The sequence below is a fragment of the Notolepis coatsorum genome (assembly GCF_963971535.1).
Source record: "Notolepis coatsorum genome assembly, chromosome: 15".
NCBI lineage: Eukaryota > Metazoa > Chordata > Actinopteri > Aulopiformes > Paralepididae > Notolepis > Notolepis coatsorum.
Window position 1 is genome coordinate 12,150,906 of NC_140179.1, and position 26,024 is coordinate 12,176,929.

The window sequence follows — 26,024 nt, forward strand, 5'->3', positions numbered from 1 at the left end:
AGTATGATTATATAATATATATATTTTATTTAAAAAAAAGATTATATAAAATAATAATAATTTTTTTTTTATCAAAAAAAAGTTGGCAGGTAAGAAATATGCTTGACACACACACACACACACACACACACACACACACACACGATCTCACGGAGGTCCATATCAAATGACTTTGGCCCTGAAGACGTTTCAAGGAGGTCAGGATCATCACAATGACATTAAACCAATAGAATCATATAGATCAGCGGTTCTCAAACTACGGGTCGTGACCCAAAGTGGGGTCGTGGGTAGGTGACATTGGCAAGTCAAAATTAAAAAATTAAATTATAAAGTGGGGTCGCCAAAACAAATCTTGAATAAAATGGGGTTGTGGTATAAAAAAGTTTGAGAACCCCTAGAATAGATGTTACCTCCCTATTAACACACCTATACAAGATCCCACTCCAGAGTTCAGACACCCCCCCCCCCCCCCCCCCCACCTTCTCCCTCTCCACCGGCTTCCTCAGTCTTGGTTAATTTCCATAAAGGTTTTAAAACTGTCTTATCGGCACTCCAGCAGTCACCGCAGGCGTTCCAGTGGCCAAAGCTCGGACAGATAAACTCACAGTGACCCAGAGAGTGGAACTAGAGGGCGTTCTGGTTTGGGGTGGGAGAGGGTCAAAAAGGAGAAGGGACAGGTTTTTTCCCAGGTCGGTTGAAAAGTGCGATTTCCCAGCTTGATGATCACAAACGGTGACGCTGCAAGACTTTAAATATAAACACACCTCCCTCGACACACATCACTAGGACTGACTGTAGGAGTTGCTTTGGTTCCCGTTGGAACTCTGGTCGTTCTCGCTGAAAAACAGGGAGACAAAACAAAAACGGTAAGTTGAGACACACATATTAAACAGTTCTGTATGTTTACTCTATTATTATAGAGTAATAGAGTAGGGCTGTACTGAATAATTTGAAGCTTTGATCGAAGGTATTCAAATATTTTAAATCGGGTAAACGTGTTGTGGTTTTTACTATGCACAGGGAATCTGCAGGTTTCAACCAGTTACATTTAAGACCTTTTTAATACCACTCAAGAGCAAAATCGTATACCAATTTCAAGACCATACTAGCAAAGAAAATGAAAATAAAAACAGTGACACTTGGCTGCACTTCAAGCTACCAGTAGCCCTGCAAAAAACTACTTGAATACAAACATTTAATACCTGTGCAAATTACACTTTTAATACCTTTCAAGGCCTTAAATTGAGAATTATAAATGTAATACTTTTTAATACCTGCAGATACCCTGAATGTAGTAGGGGTGTGCGGAGACACCATTCGTACTTTTCGTACTATAAGTCGCACCTGACTATAAGCCGCAGCAGCTAAATTGAATGATGTGTACATATATAAGCCGCACTGGACTATATTATAAGCCGCAGGTGTTTTAATGTTTAATTACCATATGTAAGGGTTTGTGCACAGAGGGGATTGTCACAATACTGTCGGACAAATAACAAGAATTAACTCATTTACAAGTTGTATTAAGTTTAGCAAATAAGGGAACAGATAAATAACATTTCAATGCAGTAAAAAAAGCAATATTTCGATTTTTACATTTTCGGGTTTGGTCCACATATAAGCTGCACCGTTATATAAGCCGCAGGGTCGAAAAATGGGGAAAAAGCCGCGGCTTAGTCCGAAAAGTACGGTATCTGTATCTGCATCTGTTCAACCATCACAATTATCTGTATCTGTATTCGGATAGAAAACAGACGTGGGTGGGTGTGGTTTATACCGGAAGTTATTCTTTGGTTTAATTATTTGTTTTATATATAAAAAAAAAAATTTGCAACATTTATTGAACAATACAAGATGGGAACTGATCTACTCAAATTAACAAATTAACATTAGATTAAAGGAATTCTCTTTTTGTTTATAAAGTCTATCAGCTAACAAATGATTCATACATAAGAATGATAAATAGCCTAAATATGAACGTTGTGGGCTGTTTCTATACGAGGAATGAGGAGGCTCAGATACCGCCCTGGTTCCAATAACATCGGTTTCCATGTCTGATAGTTAACCCTTTCACTGCCACACGACAGAAGGTTAGCCCTTTACTATCACACAACCGACGGCGATGCTCCATCATTAGCATCATTAGCTCCGCGGATGATGGAGCATCGCCGTCGGTTGTGTGATAGTAAAGGGCTAACCTTCTGTATTGTCACAGTGAAAGGGTTAACCGGCTGTCGTGTGGCAGTGAAAGGGTTAAACTGACATGACCACCAAAAATATTGTGCCAAAAAATATTCAAACATTCCTTTGAAAACCGTGTTCGATGCTTCAAGTGGCAACATTGTCAGTCTGTAAAGCCCTAGCTGAGAGGCAAGATGTTTCTTCAGAATAACACAAGTATCTCATTACTAAATGTACCCTGGGCATATGCATGTTGAATCAGGGTTCCCACAGACATTGCAAAATGAAAATCAAGGACTTTTAAATACTTTTCCAAGCACTATTTTTCATTTTCAATGATGTCACTCGAAGGATACAATTCAATTTTAAATGCAGTTTTTTTTAAGCATCTTCTTGGCCTGCTTGCCAGCTAGAGCATCACATGCGAAGAAGAAATGAGGAAAAGCAGTTGGAGCGCGCGAGACAGCGCTGAAAAACACATTCAATGCGAACGGTTGATTTTAATTTCAAGGACTTTTTAAGCACCTTGTTAAAAAATGGGTTGTTAACACTTTGGCTGCCGGAAAACGCCTAAACACGTCATTCCCGGCCATGCTCAAGTTGCCGAAGACGCTTTACAGCGTCTTTAATATCAATATTTCAAAAATCTGGGATCGGATTCATATTTCCCCTCCGCTGGCCTGAGATCCACCAGGAGGACCCACTGACCTCTCTGGCGGTTCAGGAGCGCCATCTGGTGGCCGATCGGTGCAATCGCTTAACAGGAAGTGCTATGGAGATTGTGCTGGTCGACCGTATTACTTCCGGGCACTAGCTATAGGTTCCGGGACTCGATCTCGACACACTACATAGCGATCGATTGCCAATAACTCGATAAACAACATGATTTGGACGCATATACCATTATACAAGCTGGAGATGGACCGGGTAAATCGACATCCCATAATGGTAAAATTTCTACTCTACGATGATCGCCCAACGGCGAGCGGAGACTGGGGTGAGTTTTAGCGTGTAAAGTTACCGTCTTCGATACTAACTGCTATTATCAACATTTGACCCACATTAGATGATTGGTATAACGCTGCCCACTGAATTATAAACGCCCCCTAGCCCATCCGGTCAACATCAGATGACGTGTAGTAACTTCTAGAAGTACGTCTAGTTGGAATTTTTTATATCGCGCTGATTGCCATAAAACTGTATTGCATCATCAATATAATGTATTTGGGGCTATAGATCACGTTCTGGAGAAAGCTGCAGAAAGAGATGAAAACATACTTATACATTAGACCATACTTTACTATGAATATGTGAATGAAAAAGTTTAACGTTGCTACACAATGAACAATACATATAGGACTTTGAATGGGCCCTAATAATGGCAATGTAGCAATAGAATTTAAAAAGTTATAGCCCTGCAAAGAAGGGGACTTTCTCAATAGACAAATAGAGCCGGCAACCTACGGTTGATAATGAATTTAACCCATGGCAGCCAAAGTGTTAAGGAATTCCAGGCCTTGACTTTTTTTTGTAAAAGAATCAAGCACTTTAAGCACTTCAAGGACCTTGTGCAAACCCTGTAAATGTACCCTTAGGGTATATGCATGTTGAATGCCTATAACAATTTAAATTATATAAAGGCTAAACAGAACTGACAAAAAAATCAATATAATAAAATCTATTATGTATTGCCACGTAATACACGGCCCTCAGTCCTTTCTTATTTGCAGTAGTGATGGACAGGCTGACAGACGAGGTCAGGCAGGAGTCCCCGTGGACCATGATGTTCGCAGATGACATCGCAATCTGTAGTGAGAGCAGGGAGCAGGTGGAAGAGAACCTGGAGAAGTGGAGGCATGCGCTAGAGAGAAGGGGGATGAGGGTGAGCAGAAGCAAGACCAAGTATATGTGTGTGAATGGGAAGGAAGACGGAGGGATGGTGATGATGCAAGGAGTAGAGGTACCAAAAGTGGACGAGTTTAAGTACTTGGGGTCAACAGTCCAAAGTAATGGAGACTGTGGTATGGAGGTGAAGAAGAGAGTGCAGGCCGGGTGGTGCGGGTGGAGAAGGATGACAAGGGTGATCTGCGATAGAAGGGTACCAGCAAGAGTAAAGGGAAAGGTCTACAGCACGGTAGTGAGACCAGCTATGCTGTATGGTCTAGAAACAGTGGCGCTGACCAACAAGCAGGTGGCGGAGCTGGAGGTAGCAGAGATGAAGATGTTAAGGTTCTCTCTGGGAGTAACAAGGTTGGACAAAATCGAAAATGTCTACATCAGAGGAACGGCCCATGTTGAGCAGTTCGGGCAGAAAGTGAGAGAAGCCAGACTGAGATGGTTTGGACATGTGCGGAGGAGGGAGGTGGGGTACATCGGGAGGAGGATGCTGGAGATGGAGCTGCCAGGAAAGAGGAGGAGGGGAAGGCCCAAGAGGAGGTTTATGGACTCAGTGAAGGAGGACATGCAGGCAGCGGGAGTGACGGAGGACGACGCAGATGACAGAGACAGATGGAAACGGATGATCCGCTGTGGCGACCCCCGACGGGAAAAGCCGAAAGAAAAAAGGAGAAGAATTGACACGTTTACAATCCCATGTGTACAGAGGTGAGTCGGCTCTACCTGTTGGGAGGCGGTTTGGGTTTCGGCATCTTGTTGAGCACGGCGGCCATCTCCTTCCTGTCGTCGAAGTTCTTCCACTGGTCGTACAGCTTCAGGATCACACGGATGATCTCCAGGATCTACGAGGACGACAAAAGATGATAAGTGGTCCAGACTGAGCCGTGCAATGCAAGAAAACTGCACTACAGGGTGCGAACCACAGGGGGGAGCCAGGGAGCCATACAGTAGCTGCCCTTAACCCTTTCACACTACAGAAGGTTAACCCTTTACTATCACACTACCGACGGGTAACCGTCGGTAGTGTGATAGTAAAGGGTTAACCTTCTGTAGTGTGGCAGTGAAAGGGTTAACCTGCTGTCGTGTGGCAGTGAAAGGGTTAACCTTCCATGTATTGTCGCAGTGAAAGGGTTAACCGTGTGGTAGTGCTGCAGTGAAAGGGTGAAACATCAGCTCCCCTGAAAACATGATTTGTGAGATTTTGGAGTCTCTAAAATGCGGACAATAACTGCTATTTTTGCCATGCATTTAAATTTCTCAATTTTCTGTATATCGTCATAGTGTATAATGCGTAAAATTAGGCTTTTGATGTATGATTCATGATTGCTCACTAATTTGCCGTAATAGATAGCGATATGTGCATCCTCATCATGCATGCAGCAGACCTGTGTGGCGTGGACTATGTGTGGTTCTGTAACGTTACTCATACCTATAGCCTATGTGTACAGCAAGCGTCACAGTGAAGTCCTCCAAAAAAATAGCTCCCCCAAAGACCATGGTATTATGGTTCGCACACTGCTGCACTATGTTCATATTTCACAATTTCTCAGTGTCATAAGAACCTGTCAGTGTAAAATGAAAAAGAAAAGAGCAAAACACAGGAATAGAATAGGGGCCCTTTAGATTAGATTCGATTCAAATGTATCGTCATTATACAGCACAGGTATACAGTACAACAAAAATAAGTTTGGCATCCAACCAGAGTGCAAATAAAACAGTAAAGTGCAATAGTAATATACAATGTACAGGTGATTAAACTGGGTATAAATTAGTACTACTGAGTAATAGCGTAGTAATCAGATGTATGTACAGTGATACAGGTATAAAGTCACTATGGTAGTAAGTCATACGTGCCAGCTATATATATATAGTATCTGCAGATTATAGTATCAAAAGGATTATATGCAGGTATGTACAGACCGATGTGGATAGATATATATACGGTAATAATAAATATATATATTATAAATACGTATGATACATGCTATCATACAGAGTTATATGCAGGTGTATAAGTTGGTATATGGAACACAGAAACACATCACTAGAAGCAAGCAGTATGGAGAAAATCAATGTCACCTACACTATTTGCCAGCTGGAAAAACTCCCCATTTTGCTGTGCACTATTTGATTGATTCAACAAATTGTGTACGGCTCCCTTTGAAATGGGTTCGATTATGGGAAAGTCCTCTACTTGTAATTATTGCCAACATAATCAGACATTTTATTACAGTATTAAATCAGCCTCGTCCGGGAAGTAAAAACTCTGGAGCACATTACCTGCCGATTTATTTGACTGAAGCCGAAAGATAATAATAATAACAATTGAATTTGAATTGACATCTTTGTAATCTAATGATTTAACATGTTTGGCAGCCGGCAGAAGTGCAGATCATTGTGCTTTGAGGAAAATGTGTGCTTTATGCTGTATGAATGGTCCACTGGAATTATACACACACAGCTGAAAATTAAGTAAAAATTTATTCAGTCCAAAAAGGGCTTTATTCAATCTCTTTTAACTAGGGATGTCCGATATTATCGGCGGATATTGGCATTAAAATGTGGTATGTGGTATCGGTTAAAAAAATATATAACCTTTATATAACCTTTATTTACCCAGGCAAGCAAGAAAGAACAAATTCTGATTTTATTTATTGTCAAAAGTATGCATAATGTTGTGTTAATTCCACAACAAGAGATATGTAATGTTAATTACCTGAAATGATTCCGTTTTTTGGGGGGGGGAAACCCTGATATCGGTATCGGAAATTAAGAGTTGGACAATATCGGTATATCGGTATCAGTAAAAAAGCCAATATCGAACATCCCTACTTTTAACCCTTTCACTACCACACTACAGAAGATGAACCTTTCACTACCACACTACAGACGGTTAACAGTATGTAGTGTGGTAGTGAAAGGGTGAACCGTCTGTAGTGTGGTAGTGAAAGGGTTAACCTGCTGCAGTGTGGTAGTGAAAGGGTTAACCATTTGTCGTGTGGCAGTGAAAGGGTTAACCTTCTGTAAGTGAAAGGGTTAACCCAGGGGTCAGCAACCTTTACTATTAAAAGAGCCATTTCCCCCCCTCTGGAGCTGCAAAACCTATTTACCCTTCAAATGAAGATAACAGTTATGCTTCCCCACATTTTGCATAAAACGCCTGACGATTGCATACCCAAAGTAATTTGCAATTGATTATACTTTATACTTATAGCACACCGTTTGTTGTATTTATGACATTATAAAACAACAAAAATTAAAAAAAAAATCCATTTTATTGCTGTTTTTACCCGTTATAACAAAGGAAAACCTCAAACTCTTATGAAAAGGAGAAGAAAGACTGGCATGTGTAGACCTATTTTTAAATAAAACACAGAAGAGGAGAAACAACACTGGCATCTGTAGACCTACTTTGAAATAAAACACAGAACTATGCAGCTCTATTTGAGTCCTTCCCTTATTTGTGGAAAATGTATAAAATTGAAAAAGAAAATTAGTTGTTTGCAAATTTCTCACAACATATCAGGCATACAGGTAAGCCTGCATCGTTAGTCGTGAAAGCAAATTAATCTGTCCACGCTGAATTAAACCCTCTATTTTCCTTTTTTTTTTATGTATCCATGGTTAGCTTACTGGGGGGTCGGACACTCAAGATTAGCCACCTGCAGACGGCAGGGAGAGGCACGGGGGTGTGACGTATATTTTAGTTGACGAAATATTTTAGTTGACTAAATATTTTTGTATTTCAGTGTCACAGTATCACCTCGATTTCCAAAATAAGGTGTTAAAAAGAAATGTAAAAAAAAAAAAAAACACGGGTTGCCGACCCCTGTAGTGTGGCAATGAAAGGGTTAAAAACTATTTTAATAAAAAAATATAGTGCTTCTTGAACTGAGGTTTTACATTACGTCCACCGTCTCTCAAGTTAAATGATCTCAGACCCTCAAAAGAAACACAGAAACCATCGTATCAAACTGTCCGATGAATCCCACCTTGTCCATGTCGACAGAGAGCTCTGCGAACCACTGCCTGGCGTCCTTCTGTTGCACCACACAGGCCACGTGCAGACACGCTACAGAGAGGGAAGAGGAGGAAGACTATTAATGTTATTATCCTTCAGATTGTGGTTATTTCATTTAATTTCAAACCTTTATTTAAACCTTTATTAAAGTCTTTCCTCAAAAGAACTCCCCCGAGTTTAGAAAATTATTCTGAGATGAGATGGCAAGGATAAATGAAAGGATTGGGGAGGCGGAAGAGGGGATAAAGGGTAATGAAGATAAAAGGGGAAGAGCTAATGTGGAGGTGCTAGCTGGCCTGCTAACTGTAACAGAACAGCTAAGAGCTAAACTATCACACCAAGAGGGCTACAACAGAAAGGCAAGCTTCCGGGTGAGTGGCATGTAAAACCATGTATTTGGGACACATTAAGGCTCTGGAACAGAGAAATTATATCAAATTGGGCACCAAGTAAAAAGTAAATGACTAGAAGTGGTTAAAGCCAATACCACCCACATTAGAAGACTGGTACAGGATTGTGCTGGAAATATTCCAAATGGAGAAACTAACATATTGTTTAAGAGTACAGAAAGATACATTTATAAACATATGGAGCAAGTGGATAGGGTACATAACACCCATTACCCACAATTTTAGTTTGATTTAGTCCATACCCTGCCTAGCCCTTCCTGTATGTGAAAAAGGAAATTAGGTTAATGTAATGTTCCTCGTTGTTGTATGTACAGCAGTTTAATTTTTGTGTTCCATTTTATTTGTTAAAAAGTAATAGTTTTTATTTTATATTACAAAATAAATCACACAGCATATAACATCATAACAATAAGACAAGATGATGTGAAAAGCAAGGATAAAAAAAATCGATTAAAAACACATACAACTAGATTGACAAAAGGACCAGTTATTATAAATACCAATGTTTGTTGCGCCTCTCTGTCAGAGAGGGCCAACCCACCTTCTCATAAAGGACACAGTGATTATATTAGGACTCAGTAAATACATTATGTAAACAACAGTAAAAGGTCTTACCGAGGGCGATCATGAAGGGGGGGTACAGCAAACAGAGGTCTGTCCTGTATGTGTCGTTCACTATTCGCCTAAATGAAGGAAACAAGAGGTCAGCAAATAGTATCCAGTAAAAGGTTTTCACAGGTCCACTGTGACACCAAATTCTATCAGGTCTGGGTCTAGAATTCTTATTTGATTTGATATTTAAAAAAAATTCAAAATTCCAGAAAACATCAAGGATGAAACACAAAAAAATTATTTCCATTGTGGTCCTTGGTCAATACAAAACATGACCACAAATAACAATATGACAAACTACATAGACATGTGTAACGGATGGTATCGTGAAGCGCAGTCAAGAAGGGCTGGGGTGAGTAGCGGTGCTATGGGTTAAACTCACTCTCACATCCTCAAAAGACGCATAGACCCAGCACTTAGAAGTGGATTCACCTCTTGGTATAGCGGTCTGTGTTGCTGCCTGCGGTGTGGGAGACCGGGGTTCGACTCCCACTCGGGGCATCGACGTTTGAGGTGACGTTGTCACAACCGTTACACATGTACATTTTAAGTGCAGTACAAACGTAGCCACAGACAACAATGTATCAGACAACATTTTCATACATTTTAAAATCTAGTTTTTAACATTGTCGAGGAGCCATGATTTTTGTGTCGGCTAATGCATTTTAGCTGTGAAGGTAGCAAATTCCAATTTGTGGCTCGCCAGAATTTAAAAGAACATTTGCCCATATTTGTTTTGAACCTTGGAATACACAGGTCAGCAATGCTGGCTCTGGTGTCTGGCTCATCTGAGGTCTGATATACAGTTAGGTTAGGTCCATAAATATTTGGACATTGACACAATTCTGGCTCTGTATACCACCACAATGGACCTTTTCCATTCATTCAAAACTTTATTTATTCTCGAAAGGACAATTAAGGTCACCATGATTTTCAATGTCGTCAAGACTTTACAGACATTTCAATGCACACATTTCTACAATATAACAATAATAAATATTAATAACTATCTACCGTATATAGCACTTTTCACACATGGACCGCAGTCCAGAGTGCCCCACAGCAATTAGTATAAAATGAACATAGGCATAAAATCAGCACACAATATAAAACAATGAATAAATTGCAGACATAAGAATAGAGACAATAAAAGTAGTGCAATGTAAATGTGCAGACATAAGAATAGGCATAAAATAAGTACAATAGTACAATGTCGCTCGAAGGCATGTGAACCCCCCCGGAACAGCCAGTCCCCCAAACACCCCACACATCAATCCCTACCACATCCCCATCCAAGACACACACCCTGATAAAGCACGCCATGACCGAGGGAAAACACAAACAGCCCGCGCAACACTCACACCACCATGCACGGTGACAGGAATGCCACCCCTGCAGGTCACCCCATCTCCCCTGGTCCCGGCGCCCCCGCCACCACGAGAAAAACCAGTGAATCCCCAGCGATGAAAAGCAACCAAAATGCACTTAAATCACATCTTGATTGATTCCAAGTCCATTGTGGTGGTGTACAGAGCTAGAATTGTGAAAATTGTGTCAATGTCCAAATATTTAAGGACCCAACTGTATCTATGTATTATTTTTTACCACAGACAGGTGCAACTGATATTGATGGATTGATGAACAACTCTAGAGGAAGGTTAAAGGCCCATGTAGAGTTGAATTCCATTTGAAAAATGTATAGGAAGGTGTAGTCTGACGCACGGTCCACCCGTATAGGGATTAATCAATGGGAAAATGTATTATCGGCTATTGTAATAATTATGCCTCATGAACATTGGCAAGCTTTCCATTTTTTCACAAAATGAGTTCCCTTCTATCACTAACATTATTGTTTAAGCATTTTTGGTTGAAATAAAATTATACGTAATTATTTTACAATTAATTGCGAATAGTTTCATGTTGAGCTATAGATTGTGGATGAATTCACACAGAAAGGTACACCATGCCAATGTTCATGCTTTATTTGTTTTAAACGAGACGATTTAGAAATGTGTCCATTGGAAATACATGGCAATTTCAAGCGAGGTGGACCGCGCAGGAAACAACAATGATGTAACCACTACACCTCCCCATATCAGTTTTAGTCTTTGATGGGAGATTTAAAAAAGAAAAACTCAACTTCCAACCAAGTAGAGCTGGCCAGGCGATCAAGGATTAGAAGCCTAACATGCAGCACACGCTCATCTCTCTCCCTCTTTACTGTCCAGTCTTAATCTGTTAGTAGTCACGCCTGCCCACACGCACGTACCAGGCCAGTGGTAGCAGCATGTCCTCCTGTCCCATATCCTGGACATACTGCAGCAGCGGCCTGTAGGGGTGGTACACAATCAGGCAGCAGTCCTGAAACAAACAGATTCAATCAATCAATCAATCAATCAATCAATCAATCAATCAATATCAGCCTAGTTTGGTTAGTGAGAAACTGACTGTTTTTTCAACTTACCATCAGCTCCAGAAGGTAGAACTCACATTCTAATATCTGATAAGAAGAAAACATTTACAATAGTCAGTATCATCTTAATAAGACATAGATTGATTTAGGGCTATTGGAGCTTGGTGCATCAGGCGAGAGCTTCTATGGAACATGCAAGAATTAAAATCGGTGCACAAGTGCAGCTGTCAGTTCAGTGTCGCTATGTGTGGTTTCTTTGTTTCTTTTTGCTAGTATGGTAAACTTAAGCCTGAAACAGTCCACCTGGGTATATGTACTGTATAACTACTTCAGCTTTCAATATCTGTTATTGTTTGAACTTACTGTATGTTTTGAGTGTGTATCAAACTGTTATTAGACCAGAAAAACAAAAATCGGAATGGGATTTTTACAGGTTTTTAGTGAAGTAGACACTGCAATTGAACATCAATTGAACTGTACATTTTGAACTTGGAACTATTATGCAACTGCAATAAAGTTTGTGAACCCTGGCCTTTTATATTTATGCTTCTTAGGCACCCTTTTACTCACTTTTTTCTAGGCGGAATTTGGACCTTGGTGGTTGACCTTGAAGCAGGTAGAATTCTACTTGTGTTTACTTCCTCAATAACTCCCACAGATTTTGGATTACCGTAATACGCCATATATGTGAAGAAAGCTCAGCTCCTTGGCTTTCAGACGGCGCTGAGCTTTTTTCGATAGAGCAAATACTCAAAGAGTTACGGTACAGAGAAGCAGCAGTGGGGGGCCCGTAGGCTTAAACAAGTTAAAAGGAGTGGAGGGCTTGGATTTACGTCTGGTCACTCTGTTATCTGGCCTGAGAGAGTGGCAAGCTGATCAAGAGAGAATTCAGGTATCAGACATGTCTAACGGCCAATAGCCGTTCTTTAAAATTTAGTGAGGGTAGAGCAATACAGCGGTACGGTGGTGTAGTGGTTAACACTGTCGCCTCACAGCTAGAAGGTCCTGGGTTCGATTCCCGCTTGGGGACCAGGTTGCCAGGTGGGGTATCTCCGGGGCCCTTCTGTGTAGAGTCTGCATGTTCTCTGCATGTATATATTCTCTCCCCGCCGTATGTATATTTCTCTCACACCCACTCACCCCCTCCAAATGTACAGTCTCCTCCCTACCGTATGTATATTTCTCTCACACCCACTCACCCCCTCCAAATGTACAGTCTCCTCCCTACCGTATGTATATTTCTCTCCCACCCACTCACCCCCTCCAAATGTACAGTCTCCACCCACCCCCTCCTAATGTACAGTACCCATCATATGTATATACTGTCAGGATCTATGGGTAACAGTACTGTATATTTGAATACCGTTTATGTCACAAATGTATCAGTACTAAATACCTATATGTCCCTATGCCATAAATGTCATGTATATTGTGTATGTCATAAATGTCAATATGAATTGAAAATGGGGGACCCTGATGTAAACAAGACAAACGTCTTTCTCTGGTCTGCATCCCCTTAACAATTGTGTGTATTGAGACGTACTGTATTGTACCCATTCTGCAATCTGTTAAATAAAGTTTATTAATTCATTCATTCAGCTCACGCTAACGTGGCTAACCTAAAGTGTCGTCGCTGATCGACCTTTCGCATGCAATTAATGACATGTTGCGGACAGCCATACCGTTGACAATGTTTAGCTTTTAGTGCCAAAGGATAAGAGTCTGAGGCGGAGTCTCAAAAGACAATGTTGAATATTTATTTTGCATCGGAAATCACAACATACACGCTACTACTAGCCAGAGCCTCTGCAGACTGGATAGCAAGTGCAACAGCGTATAACGTCCGTGCGGAAACAATGTCCCAACTACTTTTCCGTGGGTGAACTCATTGAGCATATAATGATACTAATACTAATCTATACAATCACCTGTTGTTGAATAAATACCATTACTTTCTAGTTATTACTAAAAAACAGTATATATAAAACAGTATCTGTAGCTGTAAAAAAAAAAAAAAAAAAAAAAAATGTATATAATATAATTTTTTTATTTTTTTTTAATGTATGCACTGGTATCGGATCAGTATCGGTATCGGCCGATACCCAAAGCTTAGGTATCGGAATCGGATCGGGAAGGAAAAAATGGTATCGGAACATTCTCTAACTAGTTCAAAGTCAATGTAACTCAACCACAGCAGAATGGTCTCTCCACGTCTCTCGTGTCTCGTGTCTTGCGCTGTCATCCGTCGGGCATCTGGGATGCTTCGGCGATTCACTTTGAGTCGCACATAGCAATCGAGCGCCAACATACACGCGCCGGGCAAACCTCCATTTGCCTCTGATCTGGGGCCGATCTCCAAAAACTGTTGGCGAGTGCAAACACCAGGGCTATGATGATCACGTAGTCTGAACTCGGCTTAAGATGTTACACCCTAAAGTAAGAGAATTTACGCATCGTCGATTCAGCAGATGCATAAAAGCCCCTCACTAATATTAACTCTTTAGGTGGAATAGCAAACACCAATGAAACACCAATAACTGCCATTATTCTATTTTACTGCAATTATGTATATTATATTTACTATGTACCACTGCTGCTAGAAGATTTGCACCAAGTTATCTTTTACCCCTATATTTATTTCACTCATTAATTTCATTTTTAGCTACTGTTTATATTGTATATTGTGTGTGTACATTGTGTCCTATATATGTTACTTTATGTTTATAGTGTCCTATATGTTACTTTATGTTTATATTAGATCTCTTATATACACCGTGGGAAGGGGGGGGAACGCAATTACATTTTGCTGCATGTCTTGCACATTATGAGAAATGACAATGAAGTTAACTTTGACTTTGACGCTGCCAGTCCTGCCCCCCTCTCTCCCTACAGGCTGCCAGTCCTGCCCCTCTCTCCCTACAGGCCCGTGTGTAGACATGGATATGAAGAATAATGTAGCAGGACCCTGCCATCTTATTCCCTACAGTGTCAATTGTCAACTTCCTTCTATCACTCCGGTCTGGCAGCGTATAAATAATCCATAGCACGGCTTCATACACAGGCAAGGTGTCGGGACAGCCATGACGAGGTCCTGGCAACTCTGTGGAGAGACCGTGGAGCAAATAAGATGCCAGCGGCAACAAACCACTTAGCGCCCCGACGAGAGATGCAGCTCTCTGCATGCTCACACGCACGCGGTTCAGCCGCGGTCAAAGCCATCTGCCGAGGCCACGGGAGTTCTGTCGCGCTCCTGTGAACCTTAAATAAGGAATGTCACGCATTGGTCGACACAAGCGTAGCAACAACGCGGACACACGCAGCACAAGGGGTTCATACCGTGCTGTAATGTCGCACGTCGGTGCATAAATATCTCGGCCGGAAAACAATACAGTCATTGTATTTGTTGCTTAGGGAGAGTTCACCATGGAAAAGGACTCGGAGATGTCAACGGTTGCTACATATCTCCACAGTTCTTTGCATTTATGAGGGGAGTGTTCCTCTTGGTGGGACCGGTGTGGTACCAAATCCGTTCCGCTAGCAAAAATAATTTCCGACTTACTTCTTGGTCATAAACCGACGCGATAAACCAGCCTCCCCTCCCCGTTAAATTGCCTGATTCGGTCGTTAATGTTAAGAGCCTCCTAAAAAGACATCTCTACTGCATGGGTGATTGGGGTTGGACAGGCCGGCATTGGACTTTGGGTCTCAGCGGCCGAGAGAGTAAAGACACACAATCTAGCCGCGGAGCGTGGTCTGGGTGTTGGTCCTGGGGGGTCCGGGGGTCCTGGGAGTGGGCGAGGAATTGTCTTTTGTGGTGTCTGTAATAGTATGTTATTGTGTAGTTGTGTTATTGTGCAATGCCTTTTTTTGTATCCAAAGATTCCTAACTAAGCTTTTGTTTTTATCTCGGAGCTTGTAAAGATTTTAGTGGCCTAATTGTATTGAAAGGCGCCCAAAAATTACTCAGTGTTATGGCAGCATTTTCCTAAGCGAGACACTGAACCCCTAACTGCAGGGTTGCCTCGGCTGTCAGTGTGGGAACGTGGGCGAATGGGAAGGTTGTAAAGCACTTCAGATAAAAGCGTGGCAGTCCATTTATTTATACTCACATGATTCATTCTATAAGGGAACTCCTTTGGGAAGGCATATGAAAATCTTGTTTTCACTGTTAAAAAAAGAGACATCGTAAATCCCTCAATACACAGTTAAAATACAATGAATTAATGAATGAATACCACCTTCTGATATTTTTTGTGCAACAGTTGTGATGTACTTGTGAATTTATAGCAAATACACGCTTGAATCTGGTCACTTACGCACAGATGTTGCTGCGGAGATTAGCCTGGTGTTGGACACAACTCCAAATTCCTACAAAAAAATAAAAATAAAAATAAAAATAAAAAAAAGATGATAGAATTCTGGGTGAGTAACCTTGAGGTTTTCTTGCACATACCGGTAAGTTTGTTCTTACATTAGTCAGATGCAGGGTTCCCACAGACATTGTCAAGGACTTTCAAATAATTTTCCAATCACTATTGTTCTTTTTAAAAAGGACATTTAAAAAGGATACAATTCCCCCCCCCCTTTTTTTATAGACAAAAATCGGATCCAATATTTATGGCTTAAAAAAACATTCCGACAATTAGTTACACTTTAAATTATTTAAAAAAAATGTATCTTGATTCAGTACAATTCATGGATGAACAAAACATTCAATGCGAATGGTTGATTTTAATTTCAGTGACTTTTTAAGCACCTTGTTAATTTCTTTTTGCTGTTTTCAAGGAATTACAGGCCTGGACTTTTTTTGGTAAAAAATCGAGCACTTTAAGCACTTCCAAGGACCTTGTGTGAACCCCGTTTCTTGCACATAAGTTTGTTCTTCCATCGGTCAGAGGACTATCACTGGGGGTGGGTATCAGCACTGATTACCGATTATTCTGTTTCGATTCACAAGGTCCCAATTGGATTTGGTTTTGTTAGGCTTGATGACGCTGGTTCTCAGCGGGCCGGCGGCGCCTGCCATTGTTGTCAAAAGATGTAATTTGGTCCAACTGAGCTTCCGTAGGAGTTCAGTAGAAACTCGGCACGAGGCAAACTAGACATCTGCGGGACATCTTTAACCCTTTCATTACCAAAGGGTTAACCCTTTCACTACCATACTACAGAACCCTTTCACTGCCACACAACAGAGGGTTAACCCTTTCACAGCCACACTACAGAAGGTTAACCCTTTCACTACAGACGGTTAACCTTTCACTACCACACTACAGACGGTTAACCCTTTCACTGCCACATGACAAAGGGTTAACCCTTTCACTACCACACGGTCTGTAGTGTGATAGTGAAACGGTTAACCTTCTGTAGAGTGGTAGTGAAATGGTTAAATAACGTTTAGCGAAGATCTTCACACATCCACTGAAGAAGATTAAAAAGGTTGATCATGAGATATTAAGAAATTCTTAATTTAAAAGATTCCGCTAAGTTGCCATACCTCAACTTTAGAGGCCAGGAACACACAGGTCGGAGCCATGAGCACCGGATCTATGCTCTTCAAGGAGTACCTGTAAACAGAAACAGATGAAAATGACACTTATAGTAATACAATTTTATTTGTATAGCACCTTTCATACAGAAACTGCAGCTTCACAACAGAAAAAAGACGGGCATGAAATGAGCACATAAAGTGCAGACATATAAAATCAAATTTTTTCACATTAGGATCTAACATTGTTAGGCCACCTTGTTTATAGTTTGATTCAGTTTTAAAAATAGAGAATAATAAAAAGAGTAAGATAGAATAAACAGAGTAAATTAGTGCAGTGTAATAAGTAGTAGAATAGAATCGACATAAAATGAGCACATAAAGTGCAGACATATAAAATCTGTTTTTTTTACAGTGCAATAAAATAGTTCTGGATTACAGTTTAAAGTTGTCTTTACCTTCTCTGTTTGGTATCCACAGTTTAAAACCTGGGCCCTGTTCCTCGTACCTGGCTAACTGAGTTAGCCGGATAATTTTCAGCATAGCTTGACTTAAGCTAGACCTTTCCGTTCCCCGACGTCGGATTTTCTAAATCACTATGGCAACATATCAAACAGTTTGAACCTGGTCGAGGGCAGGGTTAAGTTCAGCTAGCTGGATAAGCTGGCCACGCCCTCGCAAAGAAATGCAGCTCGCTTCCTGAAATAATTCTCAGTCTAGATCCCATTATACCATTCTGAATTACGTTTTTGTGCTTCGTTCTTCTAGAGGGGGCTTTTGAAATGTAAAATAATATACCTAAAATGCTGATAATAAATCATATTCAGCCTATAGATTTACTTTGTCCTAAATAATGCACGTCATATATATATATATACGGATACGGCGTTCGCGCGTCGCAATACACACTTTGGTTATTTTAATAACGGGGAGCATTGCAAATGTGAATCCCGCAGGGATATTTTTAATGAATGAAACCTATCGGCGTTTGGCTCTGATTCGTTTCATATTCTCCGCTGTTTATGTATTTGCTTAACGGAGCGCCCGGATTGTGTTTCATTCAAGCATAAATTGAAGCATAAAATTCTGCGTGGACTGTGGATTATGAATTACGAGGAATCTGAATCTGTGGATTGTTGAATTATATATCACTGTCACTCACACGTTATTGTGATATTGTAACTGGGATTAAAATGTCTGATGAGATGCACCGTTTGACGGATTTGAGAAATGTAATGAGCCGTTGACATTTGATGAATGAATTTGAGAAAATGCATTTATCTGTTCAAGCACTGTTATCTGATGATGAACATGAGGTGTCACTGGTATAAACCAAAGGTTAATCAATTCAATGCATGTATGGATGATAGGGCTGTCCCCGACTAAGGATTTGGATGGTCGATTATGATTGGCCAAAATTTGCCGTTAGTCAACTATTGGTCAACAAAAAAATATATATATAATAATTTTTTTATTTAAATTAAAAAAAAAATATCATTCCATTTGGGCTGTGGGGGGTGCTTAATGTCTGAAGGAATCGACTGAAGGCTTCTTGTCCTCTGCAAAAGCATGCAATTGGTCCACTGATGGATACATCTTGATATTTGTCTAGTCTAGTGTGTTCATTAGATAGGTGAAATCCTCTTTCAGTGCCTCTGTGCCTGTTTTCGTAGACAGTTAGCCTCTGGTATGCGTTCCATTAGCATTAGCCACGCTTCTAGGCCTCTTAAAAAAAATTAAAAAAATTATACTTTTTTTAATAAAAGAAATAAAAAATGTGTATTCGACTAAGAGGTTGGCTAGTCGACTACGGCTCCTTTCGACCGATTAGTCGACTAATCGACTAATAGGGGTCAGCCCTAATGGATGATGTCCGAAACAGATTAAAACCTAATTAATAGTGAAACTGTATAGCCTCCCTCCAAGCCTCTGACACGTTATTTCGGGGCTCGCGCCTTGAAAACTTTGGGAACCATGTATTTATATATAAAATACATGATACATAAGCCGAGCGCATACAGTACAGATATGCTCATAAGTATCTATTAATTTGTATCAATTAGATACTCTTTGGGCTTGTTTGTATCTACTTATCTGAAAGAGTTGAACTAATTATTTTCGCTAGCAATAGATCTCATTCGATTATTCATTCCATTAAGCCTACTGCCAGCAGGCACATTTAAATAAATATAATCTGATTGATTGGGGTAATGAGGGACTTAACATTAGCCTATAGATTATGCATTTAACTTGTCGGCGAGGCTATTGAGCCGTACTGTAGGGCTGACCTTCGAAGCTTTTTTTTGGCAATCGAAGCTTCGGGCCGAGCTTCGATTTTAATTCGAAGCTTCGAGGATAAAAAAATATTTAATTATTATTATTATTTGTTTCTTATGTTGTGGGACTTGTACAGCACTTTGGTAAACTTTGTTGTTTTTAAATGTGCTCTATAAATAAAGTGGATTGGATTAATTAATTAAGTAGCCCCTTTCGTGACTGTGATGCAGCCAACAAGGTTTCACTCGGCTGCCCTGCCTGGGTGCAGTGGGGCTGCTCTCACAGCCAATGACATGACATTACATAATTATGTTGCAACCTTCGTCTATCAAGCAAACAATTATATAAATATTTATATGTAGTTGATAGAGACAAAGGCAGAATTCGACTTAATTAAGCACGTTTTATTAAGACATATTTTTATATGGGTCGGGACACTTTAAAAAAGCAGCACAATGAACACAAATCTGTCCGACATAGTCTTAAATAACAAACGGCATTGCTTCGCTTCTTCGTCGACATGTCTGCTGCACATGTCCTTGTTTTCAACACAGATAATCTCCACGTGCTTGTTGTAGAGAGGTGGAGTCGAGGCGCCGCTTACTTTCGTTTAATTGGAATGGAGGCGGGAAGGCGCCGCTTACTTTAGTTTCATTGGAATGGAGGCGCAAGATTTGAGGCAAAAATATATATATATATATATTATTTAAAAAATTTACGTTTTTTTTTTACTTCGATTTATTTTATTTTTTTCAAAGCTTGTGCCATTGAACGAAGCTTCAAAGCTTCAAAGTATTTAAGACAGCCCTACCGTACTGTATTGTACCCATTCTGCAATCTGTTAAAGTTTTCAATCAATCAATCAAAGCCGTTAGAAAATCAGGATTTCTGCAATCGACGTCACCTGCTGTCTTTTCAGGTGAGGCGGCCACGCACAATTATCCTGAGTAACAAGTCTGGTTCAAATTAACAAGACTGAAGTACAGGGAATCGGGCCCTGACAGTCTTTCCTCCTGTTTGATACCCACTTTGACCCTTCGAACCTCCCACTCAGGGCAAACCTCCCCCTCTCAGTTCTAGGCAGCGCAGTTCTAGGCATGGGTCCTACACGCCTGACAGTCTCTTGTTTATATAGTTTTGTTTTGTTGCTTATAACACAATCAGCCTGGAGTAGCGGGCTTGTGACCATAAGGTTGTCAGTTTCAGCCAGTCCAGGGATTTGAACCAAGTATATAGTATGGACTTAGTACCATAGTGTCTTTTATACCTGTATCATTGTACATATTGATACTACAACTGTGTACATACATGTACAACTCATGTACATACATACATGATGATTAGTACCATTACTCAGTAGTACTATATATTTTATATCCAGTTTAATCACCTGTACATTGTATATTACTAATGCACTTTGTTACATTCTGGTTGGATGTCAAACTTATTTTTGTTGTACTGTACTACTTGTGCTGTATAATGACAATACATGACTCTAATCTAAAACATATGGGAGAGAGAAGTGTCACCCTCTCCCCTCCCTAACTGGTGTCACTTTGTACCCAACAGGAAAATACTGTAGTTGTACTGGGCAGCTCCCAGGTGTGTGAGTGTGAGTGTGTGTGTGTGTGGGCGCGTGTGTGTAACCCTTCCTCCTACTCTGACTATCCCCAGGCCAGATCAAGACCACACACTTGAACAAAATATCCCTGTTAGCCTACATAATTATCCCTCGCCGTTTAATGGGCGAAGAAGGCAAATTACGTCTTGCTTACCTGGCATAGAAGCGTTTGAAGTACACGGTTGCTGTGGCAATAACTTGCTGCCTCAACTTCAGGTGTTCCCCCAGTGCCTGGATGACTGGGAGAGACAGGAAGATTAATCAAATCCAGGCACCTGTATCAGTGGTGTCCCAGACATGAATCAGGTGTGTGTGGGGGGGGGGGGGCTCCCTGAAGTCCAATATCTCCCTTGGCCTGAAGCCTAGTAAAGCTAATATCTCCTTTGGCAAGAGATCCCCCCCCTTTGGCTGACAAAAGTAGATGTTGAGAATCAGAATAACTTTTATTTGACAACGTCCTACCAACTGAAATAAGACACTGTGCTACCTACCACACCTTTACAAAGACTCAAAAAACTGTTATTAACACTTTCTATGCCACTCACGAGTTTTCTCGGAATTATTAATATCTCGTTGAAAGCCACTCACGAGATTTTTTTTTTAGCGATCTGAAATCATATTGCATCACGCGAGCCTACCCTAGTCTACCCGAGCGCCGCCGGCGATCAGATGTGGAAAGAAGCGCCCCCTATCGTCTCCCAGATGACATAAGGGCAGATGACATAAGGGATTTTGGAATGGACTCAATGAAAATGGATGGGGGAAACAATCCTGTACTCCACATTTTCCAGTCCACTGATGCAGCCGGGGTTATCAGAGTTCATTCTGGAGCCTCTGAGCCCTGCGGAATCATGTGTTCTACTGTATCACGTTGGATCTATACACTTATCGATTTTTTCGAATGGTGATCAGGAATTGGAATATACCAGTTGTATACCATCTGATGTCAGGTAAGGAATCTATGTTATCAGTGTTAGGATAATCAGACTCATTTTGATGAAGATATAAGCTGTTTTGTGAAATGGGCTCTATCGGTTTCACTGTAAAAATCCAAGAGGAAATGAACACTGTGATTATCCGTGCGCGGCTCGAATGGGCGTGCGTGTACGTATAATATTGATCATCTAGCGTTTATTTGAAAACAATCATAAATAGGCCGACAAATATCAACGTTCTGGAATATTCCAGTAAAAGACGATCATCATAGAATGGCCCAGAATGGACTGTTTTTTTACCTCAAAACGGGTGCTTTTCAAAATGCTCTCAAACGGAAATGAAGCGATAAAAAACCAATCTGCCTCGACAGCACTGACTGGAAAAGGATTCTTTGATAAGCGACGGGCAGATTAGACACATAGCCATAATTTAAAACATAGATTAGGCGATATTAAGGGTAACATTGGCGCCGATGGTGGCATTCAAGCGCTAACTCTGGCGCCACCTCGTGGCACTGAAAGTGTTAACCAATCAAACATGTAATAACTTTTAGTCAGTTCATTGTGTATTTTATTATTGCTTTTACTATTATGTTGGATTGTGTTGTAAAAATACTGTGTTTTACTTTTAATATTTCTGTTCTAGGTGTATTGTCGGTCTCATAACATCTTGCCAAAAGGACTACAGTTGCGAATTAGCCAGCTGGCTAAAACTGACACATTTACCGAAATGTTTATTAATGTGTACTGTCCTTTTTTTAAATAAACTGAAACTGAAGTCGAATCCAGGTGTGTTACATTAGCAGTTGTCTGCATAGAGTCTAGCTAGAGTTAGTTACCATTGGCAAAGAATATCTGCAGCTTCCAGTAGTCCTCCTCTGTTAGGAACTTCAGGTCCTTCTGCCGCTCCTTCAGCAGATCCTGCTTGTCCAGAACCCACTGCAAACTAGCGAGCGAGAACAAATAAACAAGTTACTGTCCCATTGGTTAAAATGTAACCTTAACCAGGATACCACACTCCTAGGTTGACAAAATAACACGAGTATTCGCTAGATACTGCTAGCTAGTCTACGTTACCTTCACTTCCACAATGTGTTTGATTGATTGATTGACATTTATATTACAGATAGATTGCAGAATGGGTACAATACAGTACGGCTCAACCTCCTCAAATGTACAGTTTTTACGTCAAATGTATACTCTCTTTTCTGGACTATTTTTGTATCACAAACAGTACTGTATTTGCAAATCTGGTATGTCATAAATGTATAGATGTAGCAGTACTGTCTATCTGTATGTCATATATGTCCTGATCAATTGAAAATGGGGGACCCTGATGTAAACAAGACGAAAGTCTTTCTCTGGTCTGCATCCCCTTAACAATTGTGTGTATTGAGCCGTACTGTACTGTACCCATTCTGCAATCTGTTAATAAAGTTTTCAATCAATCAATCCCTAGAACCCACCTCACCCCTGCCCACTTTGACAACCTAGAGTAGACGACAGAGTACAGCAACTTGCAATGGGCCTGGTCTACAAGATACACTACGTGACCAAGGTACCCATGTACATGTCAAAATACTTCCCAAAGGTCAGTGAATACCACGATCACAACACCAGAGGGAGCTCCACAAATCATGTTAAACCCAGATTCGGCTCAAACAAGGGACTAAACACATTTCGCAATTATGCCACATCAATGTGGAACGCCCTACCCAAAGCTGTAAAGGAATGTGAATCACTACACACTTTCAAAAACACTCTCAAAGAACACCTACGGGAGACTGCAATTCGAAACTGGCCCCTACAAATGTCCTAACCCAGTTGTACAGTAAATTACCAAGTATGGCTTTGTCAGTATTCCAATCAATGTACAGTGTTGTACAGTGTCCCCCCCCCCCCTCCTCCAATGTACAGCCCCCACCCACCCAACCCCACGCACCCAACCTCCTCCAATGTACAGTTTCTACGTCAAATGTATATACACTCTTTTTCTGGACACTTTTGTATCACAAACAGTACTGTATTTGCAAATCTGATATGTCATAAAATCATAAATGTATAGATGTAGCAGTACTGTCTATCTGTATGTCATGTATGTCATATATGTTATGATGAATTGAAAATGGGGGACCCTGATGTAAACAAGACGAAAGTCTTTCTCTGGTCTGCATCCCCTTAACAATTGTATGTATTGAGCTGTACTGTACTGTACCCATTCTGCAATCTGTTAATAAACTTTTCAATCAATCAATCAATCCCCCATTTTCAATTCATCATGTTCAGCATCAGACAACACAACAAAGGGTTAACGTTACTGAGCAATTGTCTTCTTTTGTCGCTCTTTCTCCTTCTTTAGCAAGTCATGTCCACGGTCGATCTAACGTAAATATAATATAATAATATCCGTTCTTCCATCGCAGTGGAGATAAAGTCCGGAGGAAAGGTTGCTTAACGTTAATATATAACTCCGGTGCCTGCAGGAAGACGGGCGAGGCCTCGAAACAAACACGGTTGTTTGCAACATGAATCCCCAACGTTGCACTTTTCGACAGGATACTCACTAGTGGGAGCTTTGCCAGAAGTTTCCAGCCATTTGGAAAGAGTTGCGGTAGAAAAAGACACTTAAATGGATAATAATATTCCACAACAACGAACTGGAGACCGAGAAGAGAGCACGACAATAAATACACACCGGAGTGCACATAGAACCCTTCTCGAAGGTTCCTAGGCATAACAACTGTCTATCTGTATGTCGTGTATGTCATCATTGTCATGTATGACATAAACAAGACGAAAGTCTTTCTCTGGTCTGCATCCCCTTAACAATTGTATGTATTGAGCTGTACTGTACTGTACCAATTCTGCAATCTGTTAATAAAGTTTTCAATCAATCAATCAATCAATCAATCAATCAATCAACAATAATTCTGTTATGAGCTTAAATCAAATACAAAAACCCTGTACATAATTACCTCGATTTTCTTTTCTATATATTTCGTATTTTTGTTATATCAATTATCCAGGTGAGAACAACATATTATGTGATTCCATCAATGTTCACGACTTCTGGAGAAAGAATAACAAATTGGCCTAATCTGCAATTAGGTCTCATAAAGCAGAAATATTGCTCTATTTAATTTATTTTTATTTTTATAAAGGAATGATATAAGCTAATTACCAAAAAGAGGAAAGGGGAGGTGACTCTTGTCAATCTTCTGGATTCTAAGCTGTTGTTTTCTTTTTCTTTTGTACTACATTATGGATACTGATATTATTTATTTATTTTATGTTGTTTTCAATGCTAAGAATGAAGAATTATTGGCAATATGGATATTCTCCACTCTCCAGTATATAATTTAAGTATTAATTAATGTTCCCATTGGAAGTGGTGGATATGGGTAGGGCATGATACGCTTAGGCTTCTTCCTACTCCTTTTCGAACAGTGATATGTATATTTTTTGTTGTTTGCCCTTTTTATTATTATTTTTTTTTAAATCATGTTCGAAATAAAATATCAATTCATTCATTCATTATGTTCAAATATTTTTCAAGAGCGAATGGATGAATGAATGGGTGGATGAAAGGATGGATGGATGGATACAGTAAGACAGACCCTGCATAGGGTGTCTGTGTCACACACACGCACGCACGCACACACACACACACACACACACACACACACAACTTGTTCCTGTTCGCGGATGACTCAGCCCTGCTGGTCTCTGACAAGAACAAGTTACAGGTTGAAAAAACCCTCAGCTCAGAACTAGGCAGAATCTGCACCTGGCTCGCTGATAACAAACTATCATTACACATGGGCAAAACAGAGTCCATTCTCTTCGGTTCAAATAACAAACTAAGCTAGACCGACGGCTTCTCAGTTACAGTGGGTGACAATATAGACCACCGCAACACTTCCGGGATTCTGAAATCGGGGAGGAGATTGCGGGGGGAGCATATATGAATGTTGATGAGAGCCGTGATGTAAGTGGTTGCAGAAACGGCTGTGGGGGTGCTAGAGACATGATCAAATAGACGTTTATGCGCCTCAATCTCCTGAACACGGCGTGACCCATTCCTAATCGATCAGAACTAAATCGGCAGAGAAAAAGCCCATTTTAAAGCACCTATTCCGCATGCACATGCGCAGAGTGCCCATGGAGTCTGGA

At 40.5% G+C, this 26,024-nt stretch overlaps 1 protein-coding gene across 1 annotated transcript; it reads right to left on the bottom strand.

Annotated features, from left to right (window-relative positions):
* Positions 1–496: 496 nt before the first annotated feature.
* Positions 497–24,542, bottom strand: ccnc (cyclin C). Its single transcript, XM_084330868.1, has 12 exons — positions 24,416–24,542; positions 22,691–22,797; positions 21,071–21,155; positions 17,028–17,097; positions 15,850–15,901; positions 15,643–15,698; positions 11,585–11,620; positions 11,390–11,481; positions 9,124–9,191; positions 8,070–8,149; positions 4,801–4,919; positions 497–837 (listed from the first exon to the last, which is right to left on the bottom strand). Exons 1-12 carry the CDS (start codon positions 24,445–24,447, stop codon positions 783–785), a joined length of 852 nt encoding a protein of 283 aa, XP_084186994.1. The 5' UTR covers positions 24,448–24,542; the 3' UTR covers positions 497–782.
* Between the last annotated feature and the right edge of the window lie 1,482 nt (positions 24,543–26,024).